This window comes from Balaenoptera physalus, assembly GCF_965194825.1.
Source record: "Balaenoptera physalus genome assembly, chromosome: 7".
NCBI classification, from domain to species: Eukaryota; Metazoa; Chordata; class Mammalia; order Artiodactyla; family Balaenopteridae; genus Balaenoptera; species Balaenoptera physalus.
Genome location: NC_138886.1, coordinates 11,846,027 through 11,873,686, shown reverse-complemented (window position 1 = coordinate 11,873,686; position 27,660 = coordinate 11,846,027). Strand labels below are relative to the sequence as shown.

At 53.7% G+C, this 27,660-nt stretch overlaps 1 protein-coding gene across 11 annotated transcripts in view; it reads right to left on the bottom strand.

Moving 5' to 3' along the window:
- Window positions 1-312: 312 nt before the first annotated feature.
- Window positions 313-27,660, bottom strand: part of DENND1A (DENN domain containing 1A) — a 533,368-nt gene continuing 506,020 nt past the window's right edge. For 7 of the 11 annotated variants that reach the window (XM_082467741.1, XM_082467740.1, XM_082467739.1 and 4 more), the window contains 4 exons: window positions 21,677-21,765; window positions 7,537-7,665; window positions 4,525-4,780; window positions 313-3,394 (listed from right to left, as the gene is read on the bottom strand). In XM_082467741.1, the coding sequence (XP_082323867.1) occupies window positions 2,204-3,394; window positions 4,525-4,780; window positions 7,537-7,665; window positions 21,677-21,765 (1,665 nt within the window). In that variant the 3' untranslated portion in view covers window positions 313-2,203. Of the gene's footprint in view, window positions 3,395-4,524; window positions 4,781-7,536; window positions 7,666-8,593; window positions 19,470-21,676; window positions 21,766-27,660 lie in introns of those variants that run through there. The other 4 variants (XM_082467742.1, XM_082467736.1, XM_082467745.1 and 1 more) reach the window with 2 other exon arrangements.

The following is a 27,660-nucleotide window of genomic DNA, read 5'->3' as shown; positions in this document are numbered from 1 at the left end:
GTGTCCCCTTGAACTTGTTCTTTCCTGGACCCTGGGTGCCTTCCACAGCATTGGTGACCTGCAGCCCTGCTCCGTGGACCCGGCAGGCCTGTGCACACCTGTGACCAGTCCAGCCCCTGGGTCCTGCTTGTAAGGAGAAGGGGCTAAGCTGGGCTCAGAGGCCCGAATGGGAACAGGCTTAGGAGTGGGCCAGGCGTCAAAGCCTTCCCTGACTGCTCCAAGCCCGGCCTCTACCTCTACAAACAGGGATGCTAAAGATGCCTGAGGCCTCGCCTCCCCGCAGAGCTTCCTCAGGACACAGGGATACCAGCCTTCTCCCCAAGAAGATTTTATTGAACGCACACACACAATTCATCCTTGGATTTTCACATTCAATCCAGCAAGTGAAGAGACAGCAGTGCTCGTGTGAACATGGAGCGCTTGCCACCAGGCCCCAACACAGCCAGGGAGACCAGGGGGTGGGCTCCGCTTCCTTGGGGCCACCTGGTACCTCTTGCCTTAGACTCTGCCCACTGGGTGGGCTACCCTATACCTGATGGGGCTCAGGGGTCTTCCCAGGGTGGGTGGATCTGGAATCTCTACTGAAACACCTGAGTGTCCTAGAGGTGCCCACATGGCCCAGACATGACACGGCTCCCCCCCTTCGAGCAGCCAGAGGACATTGCCGAGATTTAGACAGAAGGCTTGCCTGAGGGGCTATGACTGACTGAGGAAGGGGCTGCGTGCTGGGCCAGCAGCTCTTCACACCCCACGTCAGAGCAAACCTGAGGGCCACCCTCCAGGCCTCAGTCACTCCCGTGTGGGTGGTCTTCTAGCCCCTCAGATGCTGACCAGGCTCCCTGGGGTTACGAGGTCTCCAGGAACTCCCCTGCCCTGCCAGACACCCCTGAGACTGTATGTCTGACCATTCACAAATAGGAAATGAGAAATCAGGTCAAAATGCTCACAATTTCCTGCATGTCTCAGATGGTTGTTTTCTTAAATGGTTGGGCCACATTTTAACTTGGTTTATTGAAACTAGTCAATTTCAAGATTCATCAAATCAATAAAGTAAAAAGGAAAAGAAAGATAAAAGAAACAATAACAAAACGTTTCAATTTAGCTTTGGGGATGCTGGCCTCCGGGTCGGCTCCAAGCCCTTCTCCTGCCTCCAAGCGGCAAGAAGTGCAAGAGGCCAGGCCCGCCCACTCCCCAGGGGCCTGGAGGGGGGTTTGGTGCCCCTCCTGCCCCAAGCTGCCAGGCAGCTGGGACTCCTGTATCTCTGTGGTGTTAAGCTTGGTCTTCCAGTGGGAATCTGGGTGTCTGCTCCTCAGCTCTGCCCCCTTAGACCCACTCAACAAGAGGCCGAGTCCCACTTGACAGTGACTCAAGACCAGGAGAACCTGTGGGAACCAGAGGGAGAGTGCGGGGTGGCAGCCTGACTCCTCCTGGTGCTCTCAGATTTACCTGTTGCCATTTTGTCATCTACAGATCAGAGTTGCTGGTGCTCCCGGGCCCCACGCAGGGCTGTCTGGGGCTTGGTTTGGCTACCAGGAGGGATTGCAAGGATGCCTCGGCCCCCAAATCCCTACCAAGCCAGAAAAACGGAAGTTTGGGGGTTGGGGTGAAGACTCAGGAAAGAACCGAGTGTGCATATTGCTAGAGAGGGTTTGGAAATGCCTTGCCAGGTAGCTCCTCCAGCCTGGGAGGGGGGTTCCTTACTTCAAACTCCAAACCACGTGCGTCTCGTGCAGACGAGCTCATGCCGAGGGTACTGCCAACGCCTGCGCCCGTCAAGGTGGGGTGTGCAGGGCTGGGCTGCAGTTGGGGCAGGAGAACGGCTCAGGAGGAGAGAGGCATCCTGAGGAGGCGTGGGGCTCCTGGTGGGCGGTTTCCAGAGGGAAGGTGGGTAGGATGGGGTCTGGGGCAATCATCGGCCCAGATGACTTCTCTAGTGCAAAACCCAATCAGGGGTGCAGGGGAGGGGTGGTGGCAGGGCGGGACAGGTGCCCAGGAGCTGGGTTGATTCCCAGGCTGAAACTGGTGCCATTCTCCAGAGATGGGCAGTGTGGAGAGGAGGAGGGGCAGCAGAGAGGGCTCCCAACCCTTCCCACCAGTAGAACCTGGACAGAAACAGAGCAGCAGGGGAAGCAGGGCCGGCCAGCCGCAGAGCTGCCGCGGCAGGCAGCCGGGCCTCAGCTCGCCCCCAGCACTCAGCGCCTGCTCACTCGAAGGTCTCCCACTGCTTCCTGAGCTGCTCCACTGAGCCGGGGGCTGGGGCCGGGCTCACATCTTGCTTGGTTTTCCGTAACAAATCCTCAAAGGGGTCTCTGGCCTCTCGTGGAGCAGATGGCTGCAGTGCTGGCTCCAGGCCCTGGGGGGCTCTGGGAGGAAGGAGTGGGGTGTCTCCAGGCCTTAGCGCCAGCCCTTGCTTGGCCTCGGCAGCCCTGGCACTTGAGCGGGCCAGGGGCAATGTTCGGATTCTTGAAGGGGCGACTGCTGGGGGACCCAGGGCCTGCAGGGAGTGGGCACCCATGGGCATCTGGCCAAAGAGGTTGGGCATGGAGAGGGCAGACAGGTTGGGCTGAGATCTCTGTGGGGCACAGAAGCCAGAACTGGACAGCAGGAGGCTGGGGGCAAAAGCTGGCCCCAGGGAAGCAGGAGGGGCCCCAAAAGGCCCAGCTGGTGTGGAGACCAAGGGCATGGCAGGCAGTGTCGCTGGCACAGATGGGACAAAGGGGTTGAGTGATGGCTGTGGAAATGGGGTGGGGGTCCCCATGGGGGGGAAGCTAAATTGGGGAGTAAACGGGGTGGCTACATTTGGGGCTGTAGGACCTGGTGGAAGGGTACTGCCTGACCAGGCTGTGCTAAGTGGGTCCAGGAGGGCCAGCAGGGCATCACTGCCTGTGCCCGCAGCCCCCGGGGCCAGGCTGAGCGGCTGGAGCAGTTCGGTGGGGTCTTGAGGGGCAGCACTGGGGTGGAGCCCGGGGATCGCGGCTGAGCCCAGGGCAGCCCGCCTTTCCCGCTCCGCCTGCAGCCGCTCTGAGGAGAAGTCGCCGAGGGCAGTGCCGGCAGCCTGGAGCTTGGCCGGGCGGGCAGTGGGGGGCGGGGGCACGATGCCCAGCTCCGGGGTCTTCCTGCCCTGGGGCCGGGGGATGGTGATGCTGCCCAGAGTGGGGGTGGGCACCTCCTCCTTGTCGGTGGGGTTCAGGATGCCGTCCCGGTTCTGGGGCCTGCTGGGCAGGGCTGGGGATTTCCCAAGCAGGGCCGAGGACTTCTCGGGGGAGGTGGCAGGAGGTTTGCTGGGGATGGCCATGTCGTCCTGGCCCAGGCTCCAGAGCTTGTTGTGCGGGTGGGCAAGCTTCAAGGCTCCTGGCATCCCACGGCTCCTCTCACTCCTGCCCAGGTCCAGCCTCTGTTAGAGGGAACGAGGGAGGCAATGACCACAGGCTGACCTGGGACAGACTGGCAGGCAGCATGTGCCCCTCCCCCTCCGCCCTCCTGTGTGCCAGGTGGACACTGGGACTGTGGTCCCGGGAGTGTGGCTGACTAGCCCCTGGGACCCAGAGCAGTTGGGGGCTCGGCCCAGGTCAGCGGCAGAAAGCAAGCCCAGGTCTGCCTGCACTCGAGGCCGGGATTCTCTCACTGGGTGGCGCAAAGGGCCTCCAGAGAAAGCTCTGTCTTTTCAAACCAGCGCTGCCAAGTAGTTTTAGGAAAAGGACTCCACCTACTGACCCTCTACTGGGGTGGCCCATTTTACTTTTCAAAGCATGCGGGCACTTTCAACCACCCATGAACCCAAGAGGGCAAGCGAGGCTCGGGGCCTGGGTGAAGGCACACTGGCTGGGAAGGAAATAGGAGGGCTGGGCTCGAGTCCCAGCTCTGCCACCTACAGGGCCCACGACCTGGGCGTCACATCCCTTCTCCTGGCCTGAGCTCCCTCGTGGGCAGCCTGGGAATAGCAATTCCCTGCAGAGGGGCAAGCGTGAATCATCAGATACGTGGGAGCTTTGTGAATTCCACACTGTGACCCAAGGACTGCAGAGTCAGCAGCCCCCAGTCACAAGTGAGGAAACCAAGGCACAGAGAGGAGGTGTGCCTGACTGAAAGTCACAAGGAAGATCAGGGGTCACACGCTAATATCCAGAGCCCAGGAACTTTGACTCACAGGCTCTCCAAGGAGCCTTGGTGGCGTTGGGATAATCAATCCCAGTTCCACCAGGGGTCATAGCCCTGCCCACCGCTGATGCATAAACAGAAGTTTATTTCAGGCAGGAAGTGCCCCCGCCCCCCACTGCCCGCCCGGCCAAGCTCTAGCCAGATTTCCATCAGGCTCCAGCATCTTCTCCAGTGATCCCTGTGAGGGGGGGGTCTGGCCATTGGCCGGCCTGGCAAGATTTGCAGTCAGAGTGACTCTGAGTGTTGGCTGAGGACCTCAGAAAAGTCGCTGTTTCTCGCTTGGTGTCTTTTACTGTCACGTGGGGAAACCTGCCTCATGTGCAGAAAGTGCCCCCAGCCTGTGCCCCCCCCGCCCCCCCACCATACCTGATAGTCAAAGGTCCCTGGCTGCTCCCTCAGGTCTTTGGGGGGCCGAAGGTCCTCTAAGCTTTTGGCCTGGCCCAGCGGCTGCAGTGGGACCTCCATGTCGAGGCTGCTGAAGACGTCCTCCAGGAGGTCGATGCTGGCAGCCCGGTCGGGCTGAGCTGGGGTGGGGCCCACGGGCTCCCGCGCTCGCTGCTCCGGGCTCTCCGCCTCGTCTCCCGCGCTGTCTGACTCCTTGAGTGTCCGATAGGGCTGCGGCCTGGGAGGAGGCAGAGCAGGCTGGATTCTCCTACTCAGAGCCTCCCCGGGAGAAGCAAGCAGCCCTCACCCCCGAGAACCTCCAGGCCTCGGGAGCCCCCCCGGGAGCCTTGGGAGAGGAGAGCTGTCCCGGGTCCCTGAGAGTGTAGGCGTCTGGGCAGCGGCACTCTGACAGACCTGGGCTGAACATGGCTTCTGCTCACTCAGGGACCTTGGGCAAGTTGCTCTGGCTCTAGCTTGCACTGGGGGGCCCACTTAGTTTCCTCCAAACCACAGGACCCACCGTAGAACTGGCTAGTGGGCTCACACGCCATTCACACAAGGCGTGAGGAACAGGACACGTCTGGAGAGGGAACAGGCAGGAAGACTCAATCCTGAGCCCACTGTCTGCACTCCCACCCCTGCAGCAGGTCCTGGGAACAGCCCGTGGGAACTGAGCTGGGAGAACTCTCCCCAGGGAGCTGCCCAGTGCACCCCAGGATCCTCAGTGGGGAACCATCTGGGCCTCAGCCTGTGCAGACCTTGGTTCCAGCCCTGGTGCCATCTCTTCCTGTGGGACCTTGGGCAAGTCACTTAACCTCTCTGAGCCTCAGCCGCTCCCCCATTCCAGAGTGCACTCCCTTGCAGCTGGTGGTGGAGACTACATGAGCAAATACAGTGCCTGGTGCCCAGCAGGCAAGCTGAGGCTGTTAACAGCATTCATGCACCAAAACCTTGCAGCCGACCCAGATGCAGGTGACACAGGGTGCCTCTTGCTATCCTTTCTCACAAGCCTGAGCCCTGGGGTACCTGGAGAATGGTGCCCAGACCTCTAGTGGAGCCCGGGCGAGAGCAGCATCCCACCTCCTCCAACCATGAGGCTCTGGCTCCTGGGTCAGGCAGAAACAGCCCATGGCTCTGGTAAAGTGGGGGAAGGGTGCCACCTGCTGGTCCTGGAGGCCCACTTGCACGAACCTGGGCAGGGGACAGTCGGCAGAGGGAAGGGGCTCAACTAACAGCCCTGACTCTTGGCAAGGACTGCATCAGACTGTACTAACTCCCTGAAGCCACGCAGGCAGCCCATGAAGTAGGACTCACAACCCCCACTTTATAGATGAGGAAACTGAAGCTCAGAGAGGCTAAGTAACGGAATGTATGTCACACAGCACCTAGCAAGAGGTGGAAATGGAAGCCAAGTATGAGAGACTTCTAAAGTCCCTCACTTGTTCTGACTAAGCCATCTGACCAAGCTCCTTTAACCAAGTTTGAACACAGTGAAGGAGATAAAGAAAAGCCAGTGTGCTTAGTAGTTAAGGAAGTAGAGTTCTTTAGAAGGAACCCATTTTGTTTTGAGTTAAGATGGCCACTTCCCTTTTAAACACACACAAAAGCCTATGCTTTTCATAGATCATGGCTCAGGAAGTGAGGATTATTTTAAATAATTAAGGCATCAATTAATTTAAAAAGAACGTGACCTGCTGGACTCCGTGGTGGGAGAGTCCTTGGACATCACCTGTGTGGATGCCTTTACCTGCAAGGTGATTTTAAGTTGATACATGGATGAACATTTCTTATTCCAATGATGCTATCTTTCATTAATAAGAGAAATAACATATATTGAGCCTATGATATCATGAATATTATTGCTTAGGACAAGGCTTTTCTTCTAGTTTTAAAGAAGAAGATTCACTGTACAGACCAGGCGGCATGCCAAGCTTGGGCAACACTGGCTTAGGCCACTGCTCTAGGTGAGGACATCAGGAGGGAACTGACTTGCCCGTGGTCACAGGTGAGCTGGTGGCAGAAAGGGCCAGAACCCTCCTCCCCTGGGGGGGCAGTGGCAGGAGCAGAGCTGTTGGGTTTATCACGTGCCCCGAGGAACTCACAGGCCCAGCCTCGGGGGAGGGACTGGGAACAGGGAGATGGTGAAGGGGGCTGGGAGGGGGAAGGTGGGGGAAGAGTCCTTCTTCTGTAATCTGGCTGTAATGGTTTACTCCCCGGAGGGTTGCTGTGGGTGTTCAGCGATGGGCAGTTCCCTTCCCCTAGAGGCTTCCATTAAAAACACCATGCAAACAAATACACACAAACCAAAGCTGTCCCTTTGCTCAATCCCAGCTCTGAAAAGCCTGTGCGTGGAGAGGCAAGAATTGGCAAAGAAAGGGCAGCCACCAAAGCCCAATTCCAGGGGTGGCTGGATCGTGGTGAACCTTCTTTTTCTCTTTCTTTCTTTATTGCAATTTGTAATTAGAAGAAGGCTTAGGCTATAAATAATAATGATAAAAATTATCTTAAAGTCAGGCAGGTCAGTAAAACCTTTGGATATGCCAGCATTAATATATACATTCCTCATCGGTAACGTTGTTTGAAAACTTAAAATCTGACGCTCCATCTCCATGGCTTTCCAAGATGTGCTGAGATAAAGGAAGACTCGGGCGGCAACAACCAGGCCAACTGTAGCTGAAACCGCAGCCACCAATTCCATTAACAGTCAAGTGCATTTTCCCCAAAGGAATGAGACCCATGCTCCCGTCTCACACCTCTAGAGCCCAGCCACTCTTGTCACCTCACCCCATGGCCACAGCCCCCATGGGGCTGGCAGAATGACGCCCTGAGAGGAGGCACACAGAGGGGGCGTCCGTCCTGCAAGCTGGCACCGGAAGGCAGCAGCCCCAGACCCCCTCCCCACACACAAGCGCAAGCTGGCCACCCCCAGCCCTCCAAGTGGCCCCAGAGAGTCACCAAGCCGAGCTCAGGGAAATGGAAGAAGGAAGGAGAGACCATTCAAAGGGAGCGGAGAAGAAAAAGCTTTCGGTGAAGCCAGAGCTCGGGCCCTCTTCCCGCTGGCATTCATCGTCAGAGGAGTCTTCGGAGAGGAAGACAGCATAGTGTCGCAAGGGCTTTACGAGGCTGGGGCGGAGGAAGACAAGAGAGAACACAGTTAGGAGGCACCTCAGGACTCCACGTGGCGGGGTGGGAAGGAGGCCTGAGGCTCAGCACCTGACCCTGGCCTCCCTCTGCCGGCGGGGAGGAGGCTGCCTGGAGAAGGCCCGACGGGCCCCACAGTGAGGAAGCTGGTCCCAAACAGAAAAGAAACTGTGGGTTTGCCACCTGTGTCAAGAGCCTTAAATGCATCTATGACCTCGTGATTCCACTTCCATTTAGATAACCCCAATGTAGCAACAAATTATGCACAAAGATGTTCATTACTGCTATGTTTATAAAACAGGACACAACCTAAATTTCCGCAGTAGGAATCTGGTGAGCTGAATTATGGTATGGTTGGCTGAAGAGTATCCTCCCATTAACTATAATGTTTATAAAGAAAAATCTAAAAATCAGGATGCAGAATTGCAGTTATACTGCATTCTCTCTCATCTGCTTATGGAAAAATGCACAGAAAAAAGACTGGAAAGGTATGTGTCTAAATGTCAACAAAAGCTAGGGGACCCATGTCCCCTGCATTGGAGAAGCCACTGCAGTGAGAAGCCCACGCACCACAATGAAGAGTAGCCCCCACTCGCCGCAACTAGGGAAAGTCCACGCGCAGCAACGAAGACCCAAATCAGCCCCCCAAAATAAATAAATAAATAATTTTAAAAAGCTAGTGGATTATGGATGATTTTTTTCCCCTCTGCCAAATTTTATTTTTGTGTCTTCTACATTTTCTCCAATGTGCATATCTACTTCAATAATCAGGAAAAAATAAAAAATAAAAAAGCTAAAGAAGAAAGTGAGCCATGTAGAAGAGCACTCGCGAGAAGGCCCTTTTCTGATTAGCGGCCGCTCTCTGGAGTCTCCCTCAGATGCCTCTTCAGAGAGTCTTTTTCATCTGTGATGTGGAAATTAAATATTCATTGTTATAAAAAATACATCTCCCTTGTCAGCCACCTGTGAGCTCTACCTCTATAAACACAAACACATACACAGCCCAGAGAAACTCCACGCTGGCTTTTATGAATTATACACTGACCAGGGCCCGCGAGAGGCGTGTGCTCGGGAGAGGGCAGCTGGACCCCGCAGCCCTTGGTTCAAATCCCGGCCCCACGGCTGCTGCTCCGGCACGCGGCTGGGGAGCGGGCAGCCCACGCCTCTGCCCTGCACAGCGGGCTGGACGCGCACCGAGGATCCCAGGGGCAATGGTGAACTTTGGGGAGGTGGGTGGGGTAGGAGACACAGGGGTACCTGATGGGGGGCTATCTCCTCTCCCCTCCACCCCCAGCCAGAGCAGTCTCCTTTCTTTGCCTTATATGATGCAATTCCTTTCCGGTTTCATTTCAGGAAGAGGAAACATGTCCAAAAAAGTGCATGGGAACCAGGGCTGGAGGGTAAGTGAGGGACAGCAGCTATCCCTGGGGGGACTGGGAGAGCGGATTGTGACCAGCTGCTGCTATGATCCACCATCACCAGTCATAAGCCAGTTGTTACCCAAATATATGCTGCCCTTTTAAAAGTGGAACCAAAGCTGGCGCCCAGGGCTGTGAGTTCCCCAGCACTGTCACACCTGAACCCTTCATTTCCTCGCACCGTCCCTGGAAGATAGCCAGGCAAAGACTTTTGTCCTCTTACTGAAGGGGAGGTTGAGGCTCAGACAGGGGAAGCCACTTGCCCAGGGTTGCACAGGGAGGTCACAGCGCTCCCCTCCTCTCCCAGGCTGCCTTGCTGGGTGTCAGGGACAAGACGCATCTCAGCCTGTCCTGGACTGGTGGCCGCATGGCCCAGGAGGCTCATTCTCCTCTGAACTCAGCAGAGAGGGGGGAAGACCTGACCTGCAGAAATGTGCCCTGGCCAGCACAGGGGCTAGGCTGCCCAGCTCCTGCCTCGTCCACCGGGACACAAAACAAGGCCCAGCAGAAGGGCCACTTTCCACATGGCCACTGGAATCCTGTTCTGAATCACAGCCCTGACCTCATCACTCTCCCACTTCACACCTGCAAACCTGCTGCTCTGAACTGCGATTTCATGCGGTGGGTAAAATGTCAGCAATACTAATGTTTAGGTGTGTCTGGAATGACTTACTTGTCTGTTTAAAAGTTCGGGGGACCCGCTCTCACTCGCTAGCACTGGACTGTTCTCCCGAGCAGGGGGGCAGGCACCCTGCCTCAGGCTGCATTCTGGGGAGCTTGTGGAACACACTGGGTGGGCGGGGTGAGGGCCGCCAAGTCCAAGCTCCAAGCAGGGCAGACACCGTGCTTTGCGTCTGGCCCCGCCCACCTCTGCGCTCCTTCCCTGCCACCTCCTGCCACCTGCCCTTACCTTTGCCTGGTGCACTGATTGCCCTTGGCCTGCAAGACTCAGCTCAAACCGCACTCCTACAAAGCTTTCCTGGAGCTCCCAGCAGAGTTTTCTCCCTAGATAGAGCTGGCTTCTCCTTGGGCTGTGTGGTTTAGCGCTTCGTTAATACAGTTGAACCTCTTGCATTTCTATTTCTGAGTGGAGGTCCTCAAGGGCAGGGGCCCTGGCACGTTCTTCTTTCTCTCCCCACCCATGGCACAGCGTTAGTGCAGAGGAAAGTTTGCTGAGGGAATGAGCGGAAGCCAGCGTACTGGAGAGACAAGGGCCTGCACACACCCGCTTCTCCCCTCTTCTGGATCCCCGCCAGGCACATGCCCCTTTTCTCAGCTCATGGCTGCAGTATAAGAGGGTCCCCTCTCTGATGTGGAGCAAAGGGAACACTCCTACACTGTTGGTGGGAATGTAAATTGGTGCAGCCATTATGGAGAATGTTATGGAGGTTCCTTAAAAAACTAGAGTTGTCGTGTGATCCTGCAATCCCACTCCTGGGCATATATCCAGAGAAAACGCTAATGTAAAAGGACACATGCACCCCAATGCTCATAGCAGCACTATTCACAATAGCCCAAGACACGGAAGCAACCTAAATGTCCAACGATAAATGAATGGATAAAGAAGATGTGATACATATATACAATGGAATATTACTCAGCCATAAGGAGGAATGAAATAATGCCATTTGCAGCAACATGGATGGACCTAGAGATTATCGTACTAAGTGAAGTAAATCAGACAGAGAAAGACAAATATCACATGATATCACTTATATGTGGCACCTAAAATATGATACAAATGAACTTATTTACAAAACAGAAACAGACTCACAGACATAGAAAAACTTATGGCTACCAAAGGGGAATGGGAGGGGATAAATCAGGAGTTTGGGATCAGCAGATACAAACTACTATATATAAAATAGATAAACAACAAGGTCCTACTGTATAGCACAGGGAACTATATTTAATATCTTGTAATAAACCATAATGGAAAAGAATATGAAAAAGAATATAGACCTGTAGAATGGGACCACGTTTGGGGGTGAGCATGTTAGGTATATTGGGGCAGGTGGGAGTCTCAGAAAAATGCTTAAAATAATATCCACAAGTAGGCACTGTGCCACGGGCTTTACATAGGTTATTTCTACCACTCCCCCCAGCAGGAAGCAGGAAGGCGTCGCTGTACAGATTTTACAGAGGATGAGACTCTCATTAGTCCATCCATCCATCTGTCCGTCCGTTCATCCACGCACCCAACCGAGAGGCACCTCCCGAGTGCTTGTAGTGAGCAGACCCAGTCCCAGCTGAGCACTTCATGGTGAAGAGGAGAGGCGTGAGCAAGCCACCCAGCCAGGAAGTGATGAGCAGGGATTCCAGTCCAGGGCCCTCTCTTTCCTGTCCCCTGGGCTGGTGGTAGATGTGTATGAGGGGGACCCACACCTCTGCTTGGGTCAAACTGAATGAGGCTCTGGGTGGCCCTCAAATCCATCTTGAATGCCTTTCCAGCACCCATCCAAGCACAGCCCCCTCCTCTGGCTTTGACAAGTAAGCAGAGAGCACAGCTTGGCACGTTAGCTGAATGCCAGGAATGTCTGGATTCACACAGGAGCAAAGAGCCTTTGTGCTGGACTGGACCTTGGCTTCATCAGCTCAGGCTGCTGCACCTCCCATCACTGTCAAAATCCAGTGCCTCCCACACGCGAGATCACGGAGGGCGTGTGGGGGTGAGGTGGGGGGAGACAGGGAGCCTCACTTTACAGCTCACCATTTTCCTCTCCAGCCAGCTCTTCTGGCCAGGCCATGCTGGTCGGGCAGTCTTGTCGTCAACGAGAGGTCCAGGGTGTCTCCTGGACACACCATCTGTCTCTCAAGAGTGATGGAACACCCAGATGAGAACTCTGCCATGTGGTCTGATCAGAGTCTCTTCAGGTCCAGCCTTTGGGCCACAGGGATAAGGATGATGACACTAGCAGTATTTACAAGTGTTGGGCTAAATGCTGTCCGTACGGTTTCTGATTAATTACTCATCTCATCCTCATGTGGCAGATAAAGCAGCCAAGGCTCAGAGAGGGGAGGTCACTTGCCCAGGGTCACACAGAAGTTAAGGGTAGAGCATGGAATCCAGATATGCCTAACTCTGAACCACTCTGTGATCCTGCCTCTTCAGTTCTGTGGACCTGAAACGGTGAAATAAGGGGTAGGGTGTTTCCCCTTCTGCTTTTGATAAAAGGTGAGATTTCAAAATAAACTTATTTAAATTCAGCTGCTCATGTTCTCCCATGAAACATACAGTCAGATATTTGTCAGAGATAAAGGACGAACCGTCGAATATGTCCAGGTTTAAATTTTTTATTAGCTTAAGGCAGAATATGAAAAAAAAAAGCGCGTACCTCTTCCCTCATTAACCCAATTCAGCTACTACCCTGCAGTCTGCCACCCACCACTTGCCTGGATTTTATTATACACAAAGAGCTGTCTGTGAAAAGGCAGGTCGTGGTGAACTTGACTACCCAGCAAGGACTGCCGGAGTCTCGGCGAGAAAGAAAGGCCCGCTGTCCATCACGTTCAGACCCCATCACCTCCCACGGCTGCTCCCGCCTCTGCCCACCTCATCTCGGCACGGAGTTCCCATGCAGATGACTCCCCGAACCCTTTCTAATGTTTGGTTTAACGTGTCGCTGGCTAGCGCGCGCGTGTGACAGTGGTGACAGGCGCGGCTGTTCCTTTTTAAATACCATGTCAGAGACACGGCGTCAGGAAGCGGGGACGTGCTCTGTGGCTCTCTGCCGTGCCGGGATCGTACAGGCTTATTTTTTAATGAGGAAGATCTGCATCTCGAGAGTTTTTTTCATGTGTCACATCGCGTGGACAAATCAGCAGCACGTCACGCTGGCCCAAAATGAAATGCTGACAAATGTAGATATTTCAAATTTAATTGACATTTAAATGTACTTGAGATAAAGAAGGGGAAAAAGTCAGCAAGGACTTGGTCTCCAGAGGTAACGAGGGGAGCTGGTGATCATTTTTTAAAGGATCATTTCACTCCTGCACAAAGGATCTTTACTTTTAAATGTCTTGGCCGCTCTGGCATCCCTGATTACAAGGCTCCTGTGGGGCTGACAGGCAGCGACAGGCCCCTGGACGAGGCCCGTCTGTCCAGCCTTCCACCAATCCCCACGTGCCAGCCAGATGACCTCAGGAAAGTCATTGTACCTCCCTGAACATCAGTTTCTTAGCTGCAAAATGGGGATTCTATAGCCCTCCTGTTAGTCTTACCACAAAAGTTGAATGAAAATATTCGTAAAGGGCTTCACACAGTGCCCAGTGCATGTTCACTACCCAGATGCCACACTCACCTGCCAACAAATAAATTCTGGGCCTCTTCACCCTGAGCAGAGTCTCCCCTAGGTGTTAAAGGACAAATAGGGTGGTCCCTGCTTTCAAAGACCTTCCCGGTCAAAGTCACCGGTCCCCAGCTGGGCACGTCACAGCACATCAGAATGATCTGAGAGCAGCCGCCGCCTAGAGAGGCGCCATGCCTCACCTCCAGCACCATTACACAGGGCCGACACGCTAGAGCACAGCTTAGCACGTGCGTGGGTTAAAAACAGAGAAAAAGCCTCTGAAGCAAGTCAGAGGGGTCTCTGGGGGAAACAAGCTTGGTGCAGGACCCACGGGGGACGCTCCGGAACTTGCACTGGAGCTATTCCCTGTGTGGCCTGGGGCCAGGCTGGGACTGTTCCCAGGGAGGAAGGACTGATGACAGATATGGGAACCTGTTGGACATGGGATCTTTGTATTCAGCAGTATGTGAATATCTACTTAAGAACAGTAATGAGAGACTCACTGCTGTAATGAGTTGTGATCACCAATGAGAAGGCGTCTTCCTGTCACACGGACTGGTCCAGAGGGGACGGGTGAGTGTGAGGCCAGGTCCTGCCCACCCTTTAGGGACTTGCTCTGCCAGAGTGCAGTGGTGGGCGTGCCTGGCTCAGGGGCTGCTGAACAAGCCTCCATTTGGGAGGTGACATGAGGCTTTTAATCTGAGTCCAGTAGAGGCCGCACAATGGCCTGGAGGTGTCTCTGTGGAGGAGGGGGCACAGGGGCTTGAGGCTGGGGTGGGGTTTCAAGAGAAGAGGCAGGCAGGGTTGGCAGGGACCAGCTGGAGGAGGGTTTCCCCCCAGCGTGAGGGCTGAAGGCCATGTGTGAGGTCAGGGGGTGATGGGGGGCTCAGCTGTCCTGATCTCCGTCTCTTGGATTGGTGGTGCCCTTTGCCTTTGCAACCTTCGTTCATCCATCCACTTATTTATCAACCCGTCTCTGTCTGTCTGTCTGTCTATCTTCCTTCCTTCCTTCCTTCCACAGAGATCACTAGTGTCGACTTCCCCTGTCCACACCCACGCCCAGCAGGCTTAGAAGCCTTTCCCAGGAGCTGGGTGGACACTCACGTAGGTGCAGAGGTCTGGCTTCACTTTCCCACCCTTCATGCTCTTTGCTGGAGGGAAGACGGGGAAGGGGACATGTTGGGGGCACTTTCCCTACCTGGAAGAGCAATTGTGTAGATTGTGAGGAACAACTGCCCCTCGCCCCGAGGACAGTCTCTGCCTGCTGAGAGCCCGAGTCTTTTCTAGGGACCGTGGCAGCAGTTGGTGGGGGGCGGCTGGTGAGAAAGCAGTGGACATGGACGTGGGACCCAGCAGACCCTGGTATATGTGCTGGACCCAGGGCAGGTCACGGCACCTGTCAGAGCCTTGGTTCCCCTGTGGCTGAAGGGCTAACAGTGCCTTCACTATGAAGACTTTTGAGGAGCAGGGGTGGTTCACCAAGATGACATATATCGAAGTACCGGGCCTGAAACAGGCACTTGGGAAATAGTGACGTGAAATCTGGAATGGGGAGGGTGCTTGTTGGGGTGGCGAAGGCTTTCGGAGGAGACTGAGCTCAGTGACACCTTGAGGATGGGGCACCTCTTCTGAGGGCTTCCTAAAGGCTTGGCTTTTCAGCTGGAACTAACTCGCCCTACTGTGACAGCTCCTGGGAGAATCCCTCCTTCCAAGCAGCAGGCAGAAGTGGTGGAGACGAGGGGGTCCTGTGTTTTCCTGGGCCGCTGCATATCCCTGGAGGCTCTGTGGCAGCTCCTGCTTTTCCAGTCTGAGCTCAGGCTCCATGCCTGGCCTCTGGCTTGGCTTTGTCTCCGGGGCCCAAAACCCACCGTTGGAGAGGGGAGGGGGCCCGAGTCAGGTCAGGAGCCTCTCACCTTGCTAACTGGGTCTGCGCCCTTCTGCTTGGTGTCCTGGCGGCTTGCCGGGGGGTAGTGCCCAGACAGCTGCCCCTCCCCCTGGGGCTCAGGGCCCAGCTGGCATCTTGGAGGTTTGCTCCCGGGGCTGATCAGTTTCTGGCTCTTAGAGCGCCAGGCTGGGCAGGTGCTGGTAGCTTCAGATTCACATCCTGATCACACTTGGCTCATAGTAGGTGCTCTTTACATACTTGCGGTTGTTAACTGATACCCTCCCCCATCTCCAGGACGCTGGGCTGTAAGTTGCCCTCAGTGATTCCTTTGTTCACTCATTCTGTAAATATCCCTGAGCAGAGCTGGGCCAGGCTCTGGTCGGGGAGTTGAAGAGTCAAAGCTGAAGGTCACACAGCCCTGCCCTGCTCATAGGCTACCGGGGTGTGCAAGCGTGTGCGGGTGTGTGTGGGTGACGTACAACGTGGCAGGTCACGGCTACACCAGAAGCCCCAGGCATGGTGACCTTGGGAGGAGGGAGCGTGCAGCTCGTGGGGGAGGTGTTGGGGGGAGTGTGAGATTGGTGAGGCCGCAGCAGTCACTGCTGCTGAGGATGCTAGTGTGGCTCCTGTGGGCAGTTTCCCAAATCGTGTTGAGATGTTAACGGGCATGGTGTTTAAAAAAAAAAAAAGGAAGGCAAAGAGACTTGCCCACGGTCTCAGACTGGCAGCTGGTGGGCCAGGATGCTGCCCGGGTCTGCAGACGCCCAGCCAGGCCTGTGCACCAGGCCCCTACCCTCGGGCAGCTCTGGGTCTGTGCAGGAGGGAGAGGGGTCCGGCTGTGACCCTCAGCCAGGGGGCTGTGCTGAGCCCAGGTCTCGAGGAGGCCGGGGCTGGGGGAATTGGGGGTGGAACAGCATGTCATCTCCTGCCAGCGCATGTGTGCAATCAGCATGAAGAGATACAATTGCAAAGTGTTCTGAGACCTGGTCTCTGGGCAGAGCTCCCACTAAACGCTTCTGGCAGCTTCTTCTGATCTTATTTTAATCTTCTGGGGCTTTGGGTGCTGGGGTCACGCAGTGCAATTCAGACGAGCAGATTCTCCAATTCCTGAGAAGTCTGGGCTGGCCGTTTGGTGCACACACAGCCTGCCCAGGCAGCGCAACCTGCAGAAGTTCTCCTTGGCCAGAAGGATTTCTAACGCCAGCCACACGTTCCTCTGGTCTCCCAGACCCAGATTCCCAGGGAGTCCACAGTTCTGATGGGAGTGTGAAGTGGTACAATTCTTTCAGAAATTTATTTAGTAACACGGAGCAGAAATCTGCCTGTAAGACTGGTTAAGGGTTGGGCTTTGGCGTTAGAGACGTCCGAAGCTCAGCTCTGCCACTAACTAGTTGTGTGACCAAGGGCAGTGACCACCTCTCAGAGTGGCAGCTACTTCTGTAAAATAGAGCTAATGACACCTACCCCTGCCCCCAGAGTTCTTGAGGATTTAATGAAACAACATACGTAAAGTGCTCAGTTAATGGTAGTTTTTCTTATAATGATATAAAACTAGAAAAAACTTGGAGAACAAGGACATTCACTTTGGCATTTTTCACATTTGTGAAAACCTGGAACAATCTACAAATCCCATAAGAGGAGCGTGGTCAGGCAGACCACACACATACACACAGTGAGATCTTCCGTGGTCACCACCAATGGGGCTTACAAGGACATAAGGCAAGTCTGTACTATGGGATATTGCAAGGAAGCTGGCAGCTCTGCAAAATATATCTAGAAAAAAGGCTGGACAGGAATCTGCAGAAATGCTAGTACATAGTTGAGCTGAAGTAGTGGGATTCAGAATGAACTTGTCTCTTCTCCCTAACTTCCAGCCTGCCTATAAGGCTATTGGGTTATTTTTACAAACAAACAAAATTACTGGAAGAGAGCAGGTTTTTGCATGGATCTGGCCAGGGAGGTGACAGGGCAGTGGCTTATGGGCCCCTGGTGGCTGAATCTGGACCATTCTCACTTAGTACAATGGAACTCCAAATAACCAGCCTGCAGCCAGTCAAGACACGGGCGACTGGAGGGTGTTCTGTGTACCACCTTTAGCGGACAAGGTGCGCGTTGAAAGAGCTCGGGCTCTGCAGCTGGCTGGGACTGGGCACGCCTCAGGTCCACACTGAGCACGAGCCCCGTCACCATTAGGACTTGGAAGACAGCCCTACCCTTCTGGGTTACTGCGAAGATTAAAGAAGGTGGAGGCTGCTTGTGACTATCTCCCTCCCAACTCTCACGGCAGTGAAAGAGTGAAAAAGAGTGAAAGAGAGAGGCACCTGGGGACCAGTAGGTCACCCCCCGCCTTTGGCCTCTGTCTGCTCGCTGTGTGTGGTCCTGAGGGGCAGGCAGTACTTAGCACAGCACTGCCTTTTAGGGCTTGCTGTCAGCTCTTTCAAAGTCTCACATTCGATGGGAAATTGCCCTATATCTAACAAGCCGAAGGGAAGATAAGCTGGGGCCTGGCAGCCATGCACGCTCCCGCTGAAATCACCAAAGCCCACCTTTAACAGGTGGGGAGCTGGGACCTCACCGTGCCCGCTGCAGCCACCATCGTCCTCACCACTCAGAGTAGCTCACAGTCATAATTATGTTCTTAACAAAAAGCCTGGATGCTGAAGAAGAAAGGGCCAGGCCCTCTCCACTTTCCAGTCCTGAGACCTTGGGCAAGTTATGGAAAGTCTCTCTCTGAGCCTCAGTTTCCCCATCTGTTAAATGGTAAAGCTACCACCTACCCTTCACGATCTTAAGCGATGTTCAGTAAATGTTACTTCTCTTTTCTTCCCCAGATAGGAACACTCAGGCACCAGGGAACACTGACTCCTTGGCAGGAAGAGGACTGAACAGCTCTGGTTCCCAACCCCAGGGAACCTTCCCCAGAGAGGAAGGTGGTGTGCGGGGCAAGTCATCTCAGGACACAAAGCTGTCTCTCTGGGCAAAACCAGGAGAACAATGGACCCCCATGGACAGCAGAGTGCAATGGAGAGAATGAAACTGAGCAGCATTTGGAGTCCTGGCCATGCCGCTTTCTAAATGGATGACCCTGGAACACTGGTCAATACATTTTCAGAGCCAGCGTTCCTGTTCTGTGGAAGGGACGCCTAAGAGGACCTAGAACACATGAGGTGCTCCACTGTACTCACTGCCAACTGGCTTCTGACCCACAGCCCAACAAGCTGTCTGATTCCTCCTAACCCCAACTCTTACCCTAGGGGATCCTCGGGGCATCCCATCAGCCCTGTTCTGAATAATAATGTAAGTAGCTAATACTTCTTGAGGAGTAGTCACTGAATATTAATTAGCTAATGTTAACAGAAAAACAGAGGGAATGTTTTCCCCAGAAGTCTTTGTAAATTGTTCTTCCAATTGCTATCACATGGTTTTGAGGGGCTAGGACACCTACCTTCCACTGGGGAAGAAAATTTGATATGGGAAAAATTTCTTTTTGGGAAAATGCAAGTCAAAAGAAGTCGGCACTGGGATTCCCTTTGGGGCCTCCTTTAAAAGTCCTAAGAAGCTCACACCTAGTAGGTTTTTGAAGATATTTGCTGAATGAATGGATGCAAGAATGGACGTGAGCTAGAAAGCAAAAAACGGACCTAAGCGGATGGAGTGGCCTTAGAGCTGCTGGCGACGCTACTGGGCCTCGATGAACTCCAGATGCTGAGCTGCTGCAGGAGACCGTGGAGACTGTCTGATTCTTAATCAGCTCCATTTTGCTGTCCACAAAGTTAATTACTTAATGTGCTTCTTTGGAAGTGAGAGTTGGGGCAAGAAGTCGGGAGGACTGAATCCTTCCCTCAACTTCAAAGATCCTGTGTCTCTTTCTGCCGCCCAAATCCTCTAAGTTTCTGATGCACTTTGATATTCCCAGTGGAGACAGAGATCTGTGATTCAAGAAAATCCAGGCCAGATTAAAGGGCCAGGCACCGAGTCCGTGTGCCCAACACTGAACCACCAGCAACAAAGGCCCATTAGGATGTGGCTCCTGCCCGCCAGCTTGTCTTCTTGTGTCTCCCGACACAATGCTGACAGATCGGTGGGGCTGGTTCCTTCCTCCCCAAAACAATATTTTACGAGGAGTCGGTTTTATTAAAATATTTTCCGCTGGATGCTTCCTGTGTTTCAAGAAGTTGGTCTTGCCAGCTGCAGCTGATGACAGTTGAGAAAAACACATCCAAGTGCTGTTGTGACATGGCATTTGGAAGTGGAGGAGCACAACGGGGGGTGGGGGGGGGAGAAGGCAGCATGGGAAGAGACGCAGGAAAACACCCGCGTTGCACCAGAAATGTCACTGGCATTATGGGAGAACAGCTCTGCCAGCCCCCCGTGCCCCCCCCTTCACATTAAAAAAATGTGAACAGAAACTCTCGGAATGATGTTCTAAAACATACCTCCCTATCTCCTGGCGGACCCGGGTCACTGTTACGTACGATCACAGAGAACCTGTCATTTGTTTTCTATCACTGCCAGTTTGCCAACCCACTAAACTAGTCACCCCTGCTCCCACTGGTTCATTTCAACCCCAAATGTTTCCCAAAAAGAAATCTAAAACAAGGCGTACTGCAAAAAAAAAAACCCCCATAAACAAAAAACCCCACAAAAAGTGGTACTGACATAGTTCTGGTAATCTCCAGAATGATGGGGTTACCAAACACTGGCTCTTTGCATGTACTGACAAAGCAATCCCCTATCACTGGGCTGGAAAAGCAACAGTGTAAATAAACGTGGTGATGAAGTCCGAGCTCTAATCGGGAACCTGGCCACAAAATGGGTAATGCTTTTCTGTAGAATGGGAAGTGTTGTTGGTCCAGGGTGTTTTTGGTGCAAAGCAAGGGTATTCTGGATTTGCATTTCAATATCTACAGGACCATGACCCTGTATCCCAGTACAGTGTCTAAAATATTTAGTCCAGTTTTAAAGAGATGGCTCTAAAGAAAAGTGACTAATTTCATTCCCCTAAGGAGAAATCTTTGGGGTCTGAGGCACTCTGAAGACATGCAGCATTTTCTCCACAAGGGGGCAATCATAATCCATGGCAGGGAAATAGTCCTCAAGATTCCCACCATCCTATTGTGCACAGCAAAAGTTAAACCTACACCCAACTTCTGGAGTCCTACTTCCAAATTCTGCATCACCAAGCATCTCCCAAGACACACAGACACACAGACACACACAGGTTTGAGGGCTGTCTAGGTGGGCTGGTTCTGTAACAACATGAGAGTCTCAAGTGATACCATCCTATAAACCAGAGAATCCTGGAAGAGCTGAAGTGGACTGCAGCCCGAGCGAGGCCACAGCCCGACATCTGGGAATTATTTCTTCCTTTGGGCTCCTTTTCTGGCTAGGACGTGCCGTCTCCCATCTCCCTTAACTTCCTTCCCTGAGAACTTTTCTGAAAATGAGGCCGACACGAGGAGCATTCCCCTCTTCACCCAAGGGACCTCAGGGTCTCAGGGGCAATTTTTTTTGGTTCCCCCAACAACCCCAGACCAAGATGGTTTCATGCACTTTTTCAGGTCATCACTGGAAGCCAGTGTGTAGCTGCTGAGCTGTCTGGGCAGAAACCACCGGCCGTGTGCCTTGGGGACGGAGGGAAGCACTGCACTCCTCTGATGGAAGCAGTGCTACCTTCTCCAGATGGCTCTGAAGTCGGGGCCATGAGCAGCTTTAAGCCTCCCGCATTCAGACAGCTCAGCCTCTGGCCACTGCTTGTCCGCCTGCCTCGTCATTCCCCTCATCTACCCAATGTCTACCCAGCAAGGGACTCTAAGCTGGGTCCTATGCTTGGTACTGGGCATAAAACCCAGCACCTGTCCTGTGGAGCTCTGGGCCCAAGGGGAGGTAGGAAAGCAAAGTCATAATAAAATAAATGCTAAGGCACAGGTGAGCAAAGGTACTGGTGGGGGAGGGGCAGTGGATGAGGACAGTCCTGTGTGTAAATCTGAGCTCTGGAGACCTGGAGCAGCCCAGGCCTAGGAAGGTGGTGGCCCTCGTTAAATAGGTTGCCTCCTCGACCAGGTTCCTAACTCTCTTTTTCTGACCAGCTATCTTCAGCATAAGAAAAGGCCTAGAATCCTTTTCCGAGCTTGTTTGAGTACCCCTTGGGCGTCACCACTCAAAACCCAGCCCGGGTGCCCGGCTCCCTGGCCTCTGGGGCCTCCTGCTGCTGTGACAACTGCCAGCAGAACTGACACTGAAGATCAAGCCGTGTTCCCCGACTGACCTCTTTGTGAAACACCCGCTCGGGGCTCCAGGGAGGCCTTTCAAAGGCCGGGGCTGCCACATGGTCTCCACAAAGCGCTGGCCCCGCTGGGCTCCTGCAGACACAGGGGAGGGGAGAGCAGGGTACTACTCACTGTTCGGGGCTCGAGACGGACGTCCTCCGGCCTTCCACTGCCATGTTGCTCTTCGGTCTCTTACTGACGTGCGGCCGGGGAGGGCGCACCTGGAATGGGCACAGGGGGAAATCCCCAAGAAGGGCTCAGTTGGAAAAGCCGTACAGGAACATTCTCAAGATGCAGATAAGTGGCCCTAAAACAAACGCTGAGGAATTTTCACAGCATAGGTTCAAAGGCTCTGCTTATCGTGGAGACACGGCCGTTGAATTTGCAGCCGACCCGTGAACTGGAATTCTGTGGCCTACTCAAAGGGGAAAGGCTCTTCTGAAGGGCTGGGTGTCCTCGTTTGCAGGTCGGTGGTGGTACCACCTGCCTCCTCTCAGGGCTGCCGCGAGGGTTCAGTGAGACACTGTCTGGGCAGGACCCGGAACAAAGAGGCTCTCATTAATGATGAGTCCCTCTTGCCTTCTCCTGGAACCCGGAAACCAGTTTGGTAGAACAAAAAAGGTTTCACTCAGACCTTGTTTTTGGGGTACATATGCCTATTTTGTTCTTTTTACAACTGAATTACAGGAGGCCTATTTTCCTCTCTAAGTGAGAGTGGGGAGAAGCAAATACTAACAGCTTTAGAGCGCCAAGAAAAGTCGTCTTTGTGCTGCCCTGGGCATCCCTGTGCAGTCCTCCTGAGCAGGGCTCGGCCTGGAAGTCACACAGCCTGTGTGGGCGCTGCACTCACCACGCAGGCCTAGCTCAAGGGCTGGAGGTGGGCGTATTGACAGTGAAGTACACAGCCGCCTTGTCCACAGCCAGGCTGCAGCGGCAAGGCAGTTTTTTTCTGACCTGAGGCCTCTGAAAGCCAAGATGAGGGATCATATAAAAAGACACCCCCTTCTCCCACCAGAGCCCGTGATGAGAGTTAGGCTAAGAATTTCTAGGCATCCTTAGAAGGATACTCATTTGGTCCAATCAACATTACCTGGCTTTAAATCTGGCACCATCATCTGAACAACACCAGAGAAGGACTGGAGAAAGCGAAGAAAGCCTATCTGTGAATTTTGTTGCCAGTAAGAATGAATGAGCAGCCCAGTGCGGGGGCCGCTTTCTCTCTGCAGATGAGGGACCACGGCAGGAAACGCCACGGACGCTGAGCTTAGCAGGCAAGACAGGGAAGAAGAGCACGTACACGCTCCAATCCCTGCCGCCCTCTTCCCTGAACCCACCCTCCCACCAGCCCCCAACCCAGCACTGGTGGGCGACACAACACAATGGCTTCGGAACACAGGTTACAGAAGTTGGCTGTATAAGAGGCAAGTCTTTACGAGTCTCATCAAGCCCTCACGTCCCCACACGTCTGACCTAACCAGAGTTTCTCCTGTGGAACGGCCTGATCTCAGCCTGGTTTGGCAAATCAGAGACGTGGTAAGAGCCAAGTGCGTTCCACCAAACTTGCTGTCTGCTCTGGGATTACTGTGAAGATCCAATGAGATGATGCGGGGAAAGTGCCAGTGCGGGGCCTGGCACACAGTGGGGGCTCAATAAACGCTCACCTTGTTTCTCTGTGACCTTATCAGTAACAAAAAGAAGATGGGGTGTGGGTGTCTCCAAATTAGAAGATGGATCTATGATGGTCCTACCCTTGCCTAGCACCGTGCTCACTGCCTGGTTTACAGTGGCTCCTCAGCGAGATTTTTAGAAATGGATGCTGCTGCTCGGAACCTAAGAAGTGCATAATAATGTTGCTATTATGATCACTGTTATTAGAACAGTGCCTGCCACAAAGCAGACATCCAGTCACTGGCTGCTGAATAAACGAGTGGATCCGTCCCCCACTCGTGCGAACCCTGAACTGGTTTCCTGGCCTAGAGCCGGACTCCTCTTGCAGCTGGTACACAGGATCACCTGGTTTGCACCTGACTTTGCACCACAAAGGCGGGGTGCAGTCAGGGGGGCAGCGCTGCCCTGCCCCGGAGGTCCCGGGCTGGGGCTTTGGGAAGGTCAGACATTAAGGCCCATTCGCCTGTCCTCGCCCACAGCTGCTCCTTGTACAATAGAGGCAGGTTAGGAATGTGAACTTGTGGCTGAAATGGGGGGATTAAGTTTGTGGCAACTTCAACTGAACTTGCAACGTGGTGAAACATGGGGAAAAAGAACAACAGAGCTAATTAGACGAGCTGAGCTGTCAGAGTGCCGCTGAATGGCTCAGCGCCAGCAAACAAAAGGAATGGGTTGGCAATCAGCAGGATCGATGGAGGAGACTGCTTCATTAGGGATGATAAACCAGACAGAGCAGGAAGGGGGTCGGGAGGGGGAGGGAGGCAGCAAAGCGGGGGAGGGAGAAAGGCACGGCGGACCCAGAGACAGTCACCCACGTGGCTGCAGACACACCCAGAGTCACACACACATCTGACTGGTGTGGACAAAGCAGACACAAAACAGCAGACACAAAACTGTACTCATGGACAGACAACCACCCAGAGACACGCACAGGCCTTGAGATACCAACATACCCAGTTTCACAAATACACACTCACAGAGGCACACACAGGAGGAGAAGGCACATGCACAAATCTCTCTCTCTCTCTCACACACACACACACACACACACACACACATACACACACACACACACACAGCCGCAGACGTACAGCTAGAGCCGTAACCAGGCACAGACACACACAGACAAAATGGTTTAATTAAGCCTGAATCACAAGACGATACAGACAACTGGCCTGTCATATTTCAGTGATCACATCCGTCTTTCCGGGGTGCTTAGGAAGGGCGGGGGCTGGGGATGAGGGAAGAAACCACATGCACACACAACTACGACCGGCCCCACCAGTGCTAGGATCCCAGCAGCGCTGGGGGAGAAAATGCTAAACAGGGATTTGGAGCTCTGTTCAAGGGGGACTTGAGGGGAAAGTTGGGAAACCAGCCAATTCCCCACTGGATTTAAAACCTGAGAAATCTAAGTCGGCAGGGTTAAATGTGTATTGAATACAAAAGCACCGAGTACATTTGATTTTAATGGTGAGCAAGAAATAATAAATACAGAGCTTATAAAGCGCTTCACATGCAGCCGACCACAGCCTGCCTCTCCCCTGCACGCCCCGGCCCACTCCCCTGAGCCCACCAGACACTGGCAAGGCTTTCTTCTGCTTTTTTCTTTTTTCTTCTTTTTAAAAAGAAAATCTAAATCCTCTGGTCACATCTGAACTCCAGCCACAGGTGCCAGGCTACAAAGCTCCTTCCAGAAAGGCTGAATGGCTAGCCCCCATGCTCCCACTACCCTGGGCCGATGGCCACACTTCTGCCCAGAATGTCTGCAGCTAAGTGACCCGGCAAAGTGTGGCTATGGGCCAGTGGCTCCTGACATGGGAGCTTGTCAGGCCATCTTCTTTGAGGCCCTTGAGGGTTTCCATAGCCCATGTGCCCCAGGTTCACCCCTAGTGTGCAGTGGTGCCCATTGGAAATGCTTGCATGAATGCACTCGGAGTGAACAGACCCTGGGGCACTGGGGAACGCAAGGCCAAGAAAGCACAAAACTTCTACGGCTCCCAAATTAGTCCCATAGTGACCCTGCTTGGCAGAAGGTGTTTGGGTTGGCAGAACTGGGGTACATGTACCCACCTCTTGCCAGGGACTGTGCTAGGTGCTACACATATATGACCTCATACCCCACCAGGTAGGTGTAGCAAGCCATTCTACAGATCATGAAACTAAGGCTCAGAGAAGGTATGCATCTGGCCTAACATCACACAGTCAAGAAGTGTCCAAGCTGTGATTCAAACCAGGACAGGCCTCTCTGACTTCCAGGCCCAGGAGAATCAGTTCTGCTAGGTACCTGCCTCTTCAAAGTCTCATAACCCAAGGCGGGTGCAGCCCCGTGTGCCAGGCTGGTCACCTCCTGCACCAGGGCGGTGGTAGAGGCAGCTGCTGCTCAGGCTTTGCTCAGGGCAATATTTGCCTTCCCAAGTCCTCAGTCACCAACGGATGTGGCTGAATTCCAGCCCCCTCGCCCCCCAATCTGTACGAGTCCCCACACTGGTGACACAACGTGGAGCCCACAGTAGCTGTCTCTAGTACCTGAGTTCTTCCAAGGGGAGCAATCCTGCCCTGGATCACACTTTCTAAGAGATTCCCTCACTGTCTTGGATCCTAGGTCTCTCCAAGGACTTCTGAGAGCTACCCTCTGGATGACTTTGGCTTGGGAGAGGCTGCTTGGTGAGGAGTGGGGAGAGGCAGGGCAGAGAGGCAGGCCTGGGCTCAAAGGCCAGCGTGGCCTCTTATCATCTCTGTGGTCTCAGCTGCCATTTGGGGAAACAGCATCTGCCTCCTCCAGGCTGTTGTAAGGACAAAGGAGCACAGTCTAGGCACACAAAAGGTGCTCAGTAAATATCAGTTCTCCTCACCTCTGCATGCCTGCCAGGATCTAACACTGCCATAGAGATTCCACAGGAAGCCCAGCCGGCTGCTGATGAATTTTTTCTCACCTGAAGGCTCTGCCCCAGTCCTTTGTACTCTGTGGAAATGGAGATGAAGGGTCTGGGGAGCTTGGTATGCTGAAAAGACCATGGGTTCTAGAGTCTGGTGACCCCTTTGTGTAGTTGAGGGACTTGGGTTAAGTTACTGGGCTTTGGTTTTCTCATCTCTAAAACAGGTGGAGGCAATGCCTACTTCAAAGAGTTACTGTGAGGTTCAGCTGGGTTGAGGTGGCCAAGAATGATTTGCCGACTATGAAAATCCTAGGTGAATGATGGTTATTAAGAAACTGGGTCATTCCTTAGAAGCTGTAAGATTTAGAAACCTGTTAAGTAGAGTAAGAACTGCTACTGTGTGCCAGGCACTGTGCTAGGTGCTTTACAAATGTCATCTATATCATGCTCACAAAATCCTCCATGAATGAGGGTGTATTAGAGAGAGAGGAGAGAGGCTCAGAGAGCTTCAGGACCTGCCCAGAGTCACACAACTTTGGTCTCAAGCCTGGCTCTGTCTACTCCCCAAAGCCATGTTGCTAATGACTGTACTGAAATTCTCACTAAATCACACAAGCTTTGACCCAGAAGTTGGCTTCCTGTCCCCCAAAGTGGTTTCTTTTTGCCGTTTGGGACTTCCTTCCGGTGAGCAGAAACATTCCAGCCCCTCGACAGCAGTGCTGATCACGGTTTGACTGGGGTACAGGATGGATCTGTCACACGTGGTTGGAACTGCAGTGTCACGGCCGCCTCCACCCCAGCCCTCTAACTCCCGCATGCGGTAGGGAAGGGAAGGGAAACAGTGCCACAGAACTTTCCAATATCCGCGCAGAGAGCGGCCACCCAACCGATGCTGGGTACGTGCGCCCAGGATTCAAAACAGACACAGTTCGAGAGCGCTCCTAACCACTTCCGGTTTGGTGCTGCCCGATTCGAATCAATTTTTGCTCAAATAAACTCTTAAATTAAAAAAAAAGAGAAACAGATGCAGTTCAGCCTAGTCACCTGCACCCCTGGGCCGCCACACCTTTCGAGATGGATGCGGACACCGCAGTGGAGAGGGCGGGAGGGGCTGGGACTCGGGTTCGTGGGGAACTCTGAGGGCTGCTTTTGCTTGACTGCAAGAGTGGTGGCCGCTTTGAACAAGAAACAGAGAGACTCTTCTCTTGGTAAACAGCCCTCACTCAATGGTCCCGGCAAGTTTCCTTCCCACTTTAAGGGAACCTGCTAAAGTTATCAGGCCTCTCAGCATGACCAAAGTCTGAGCCCACAAGAAAAAGGACTTCACCGATGCTGAACATGGGACCCACACCCTATATGTTCCCAAGGTATTTCTCTTGAGAAAACACAGATGGGTCTCTTTCCCTCGCCCACCCAATCCCAGGTGTTGGTGGGTTTATCACATCTCACCCTGCTTTTCTGCCCTTACTTGGAGCTTCGCTTGGGAAGGTGGAGCCCCACGTGAGGCCCAGGAGATGAGGCAACCCGGTCTCCATCTGAGCTGGCTCAATATTCTCTGGGCGTAGCCTC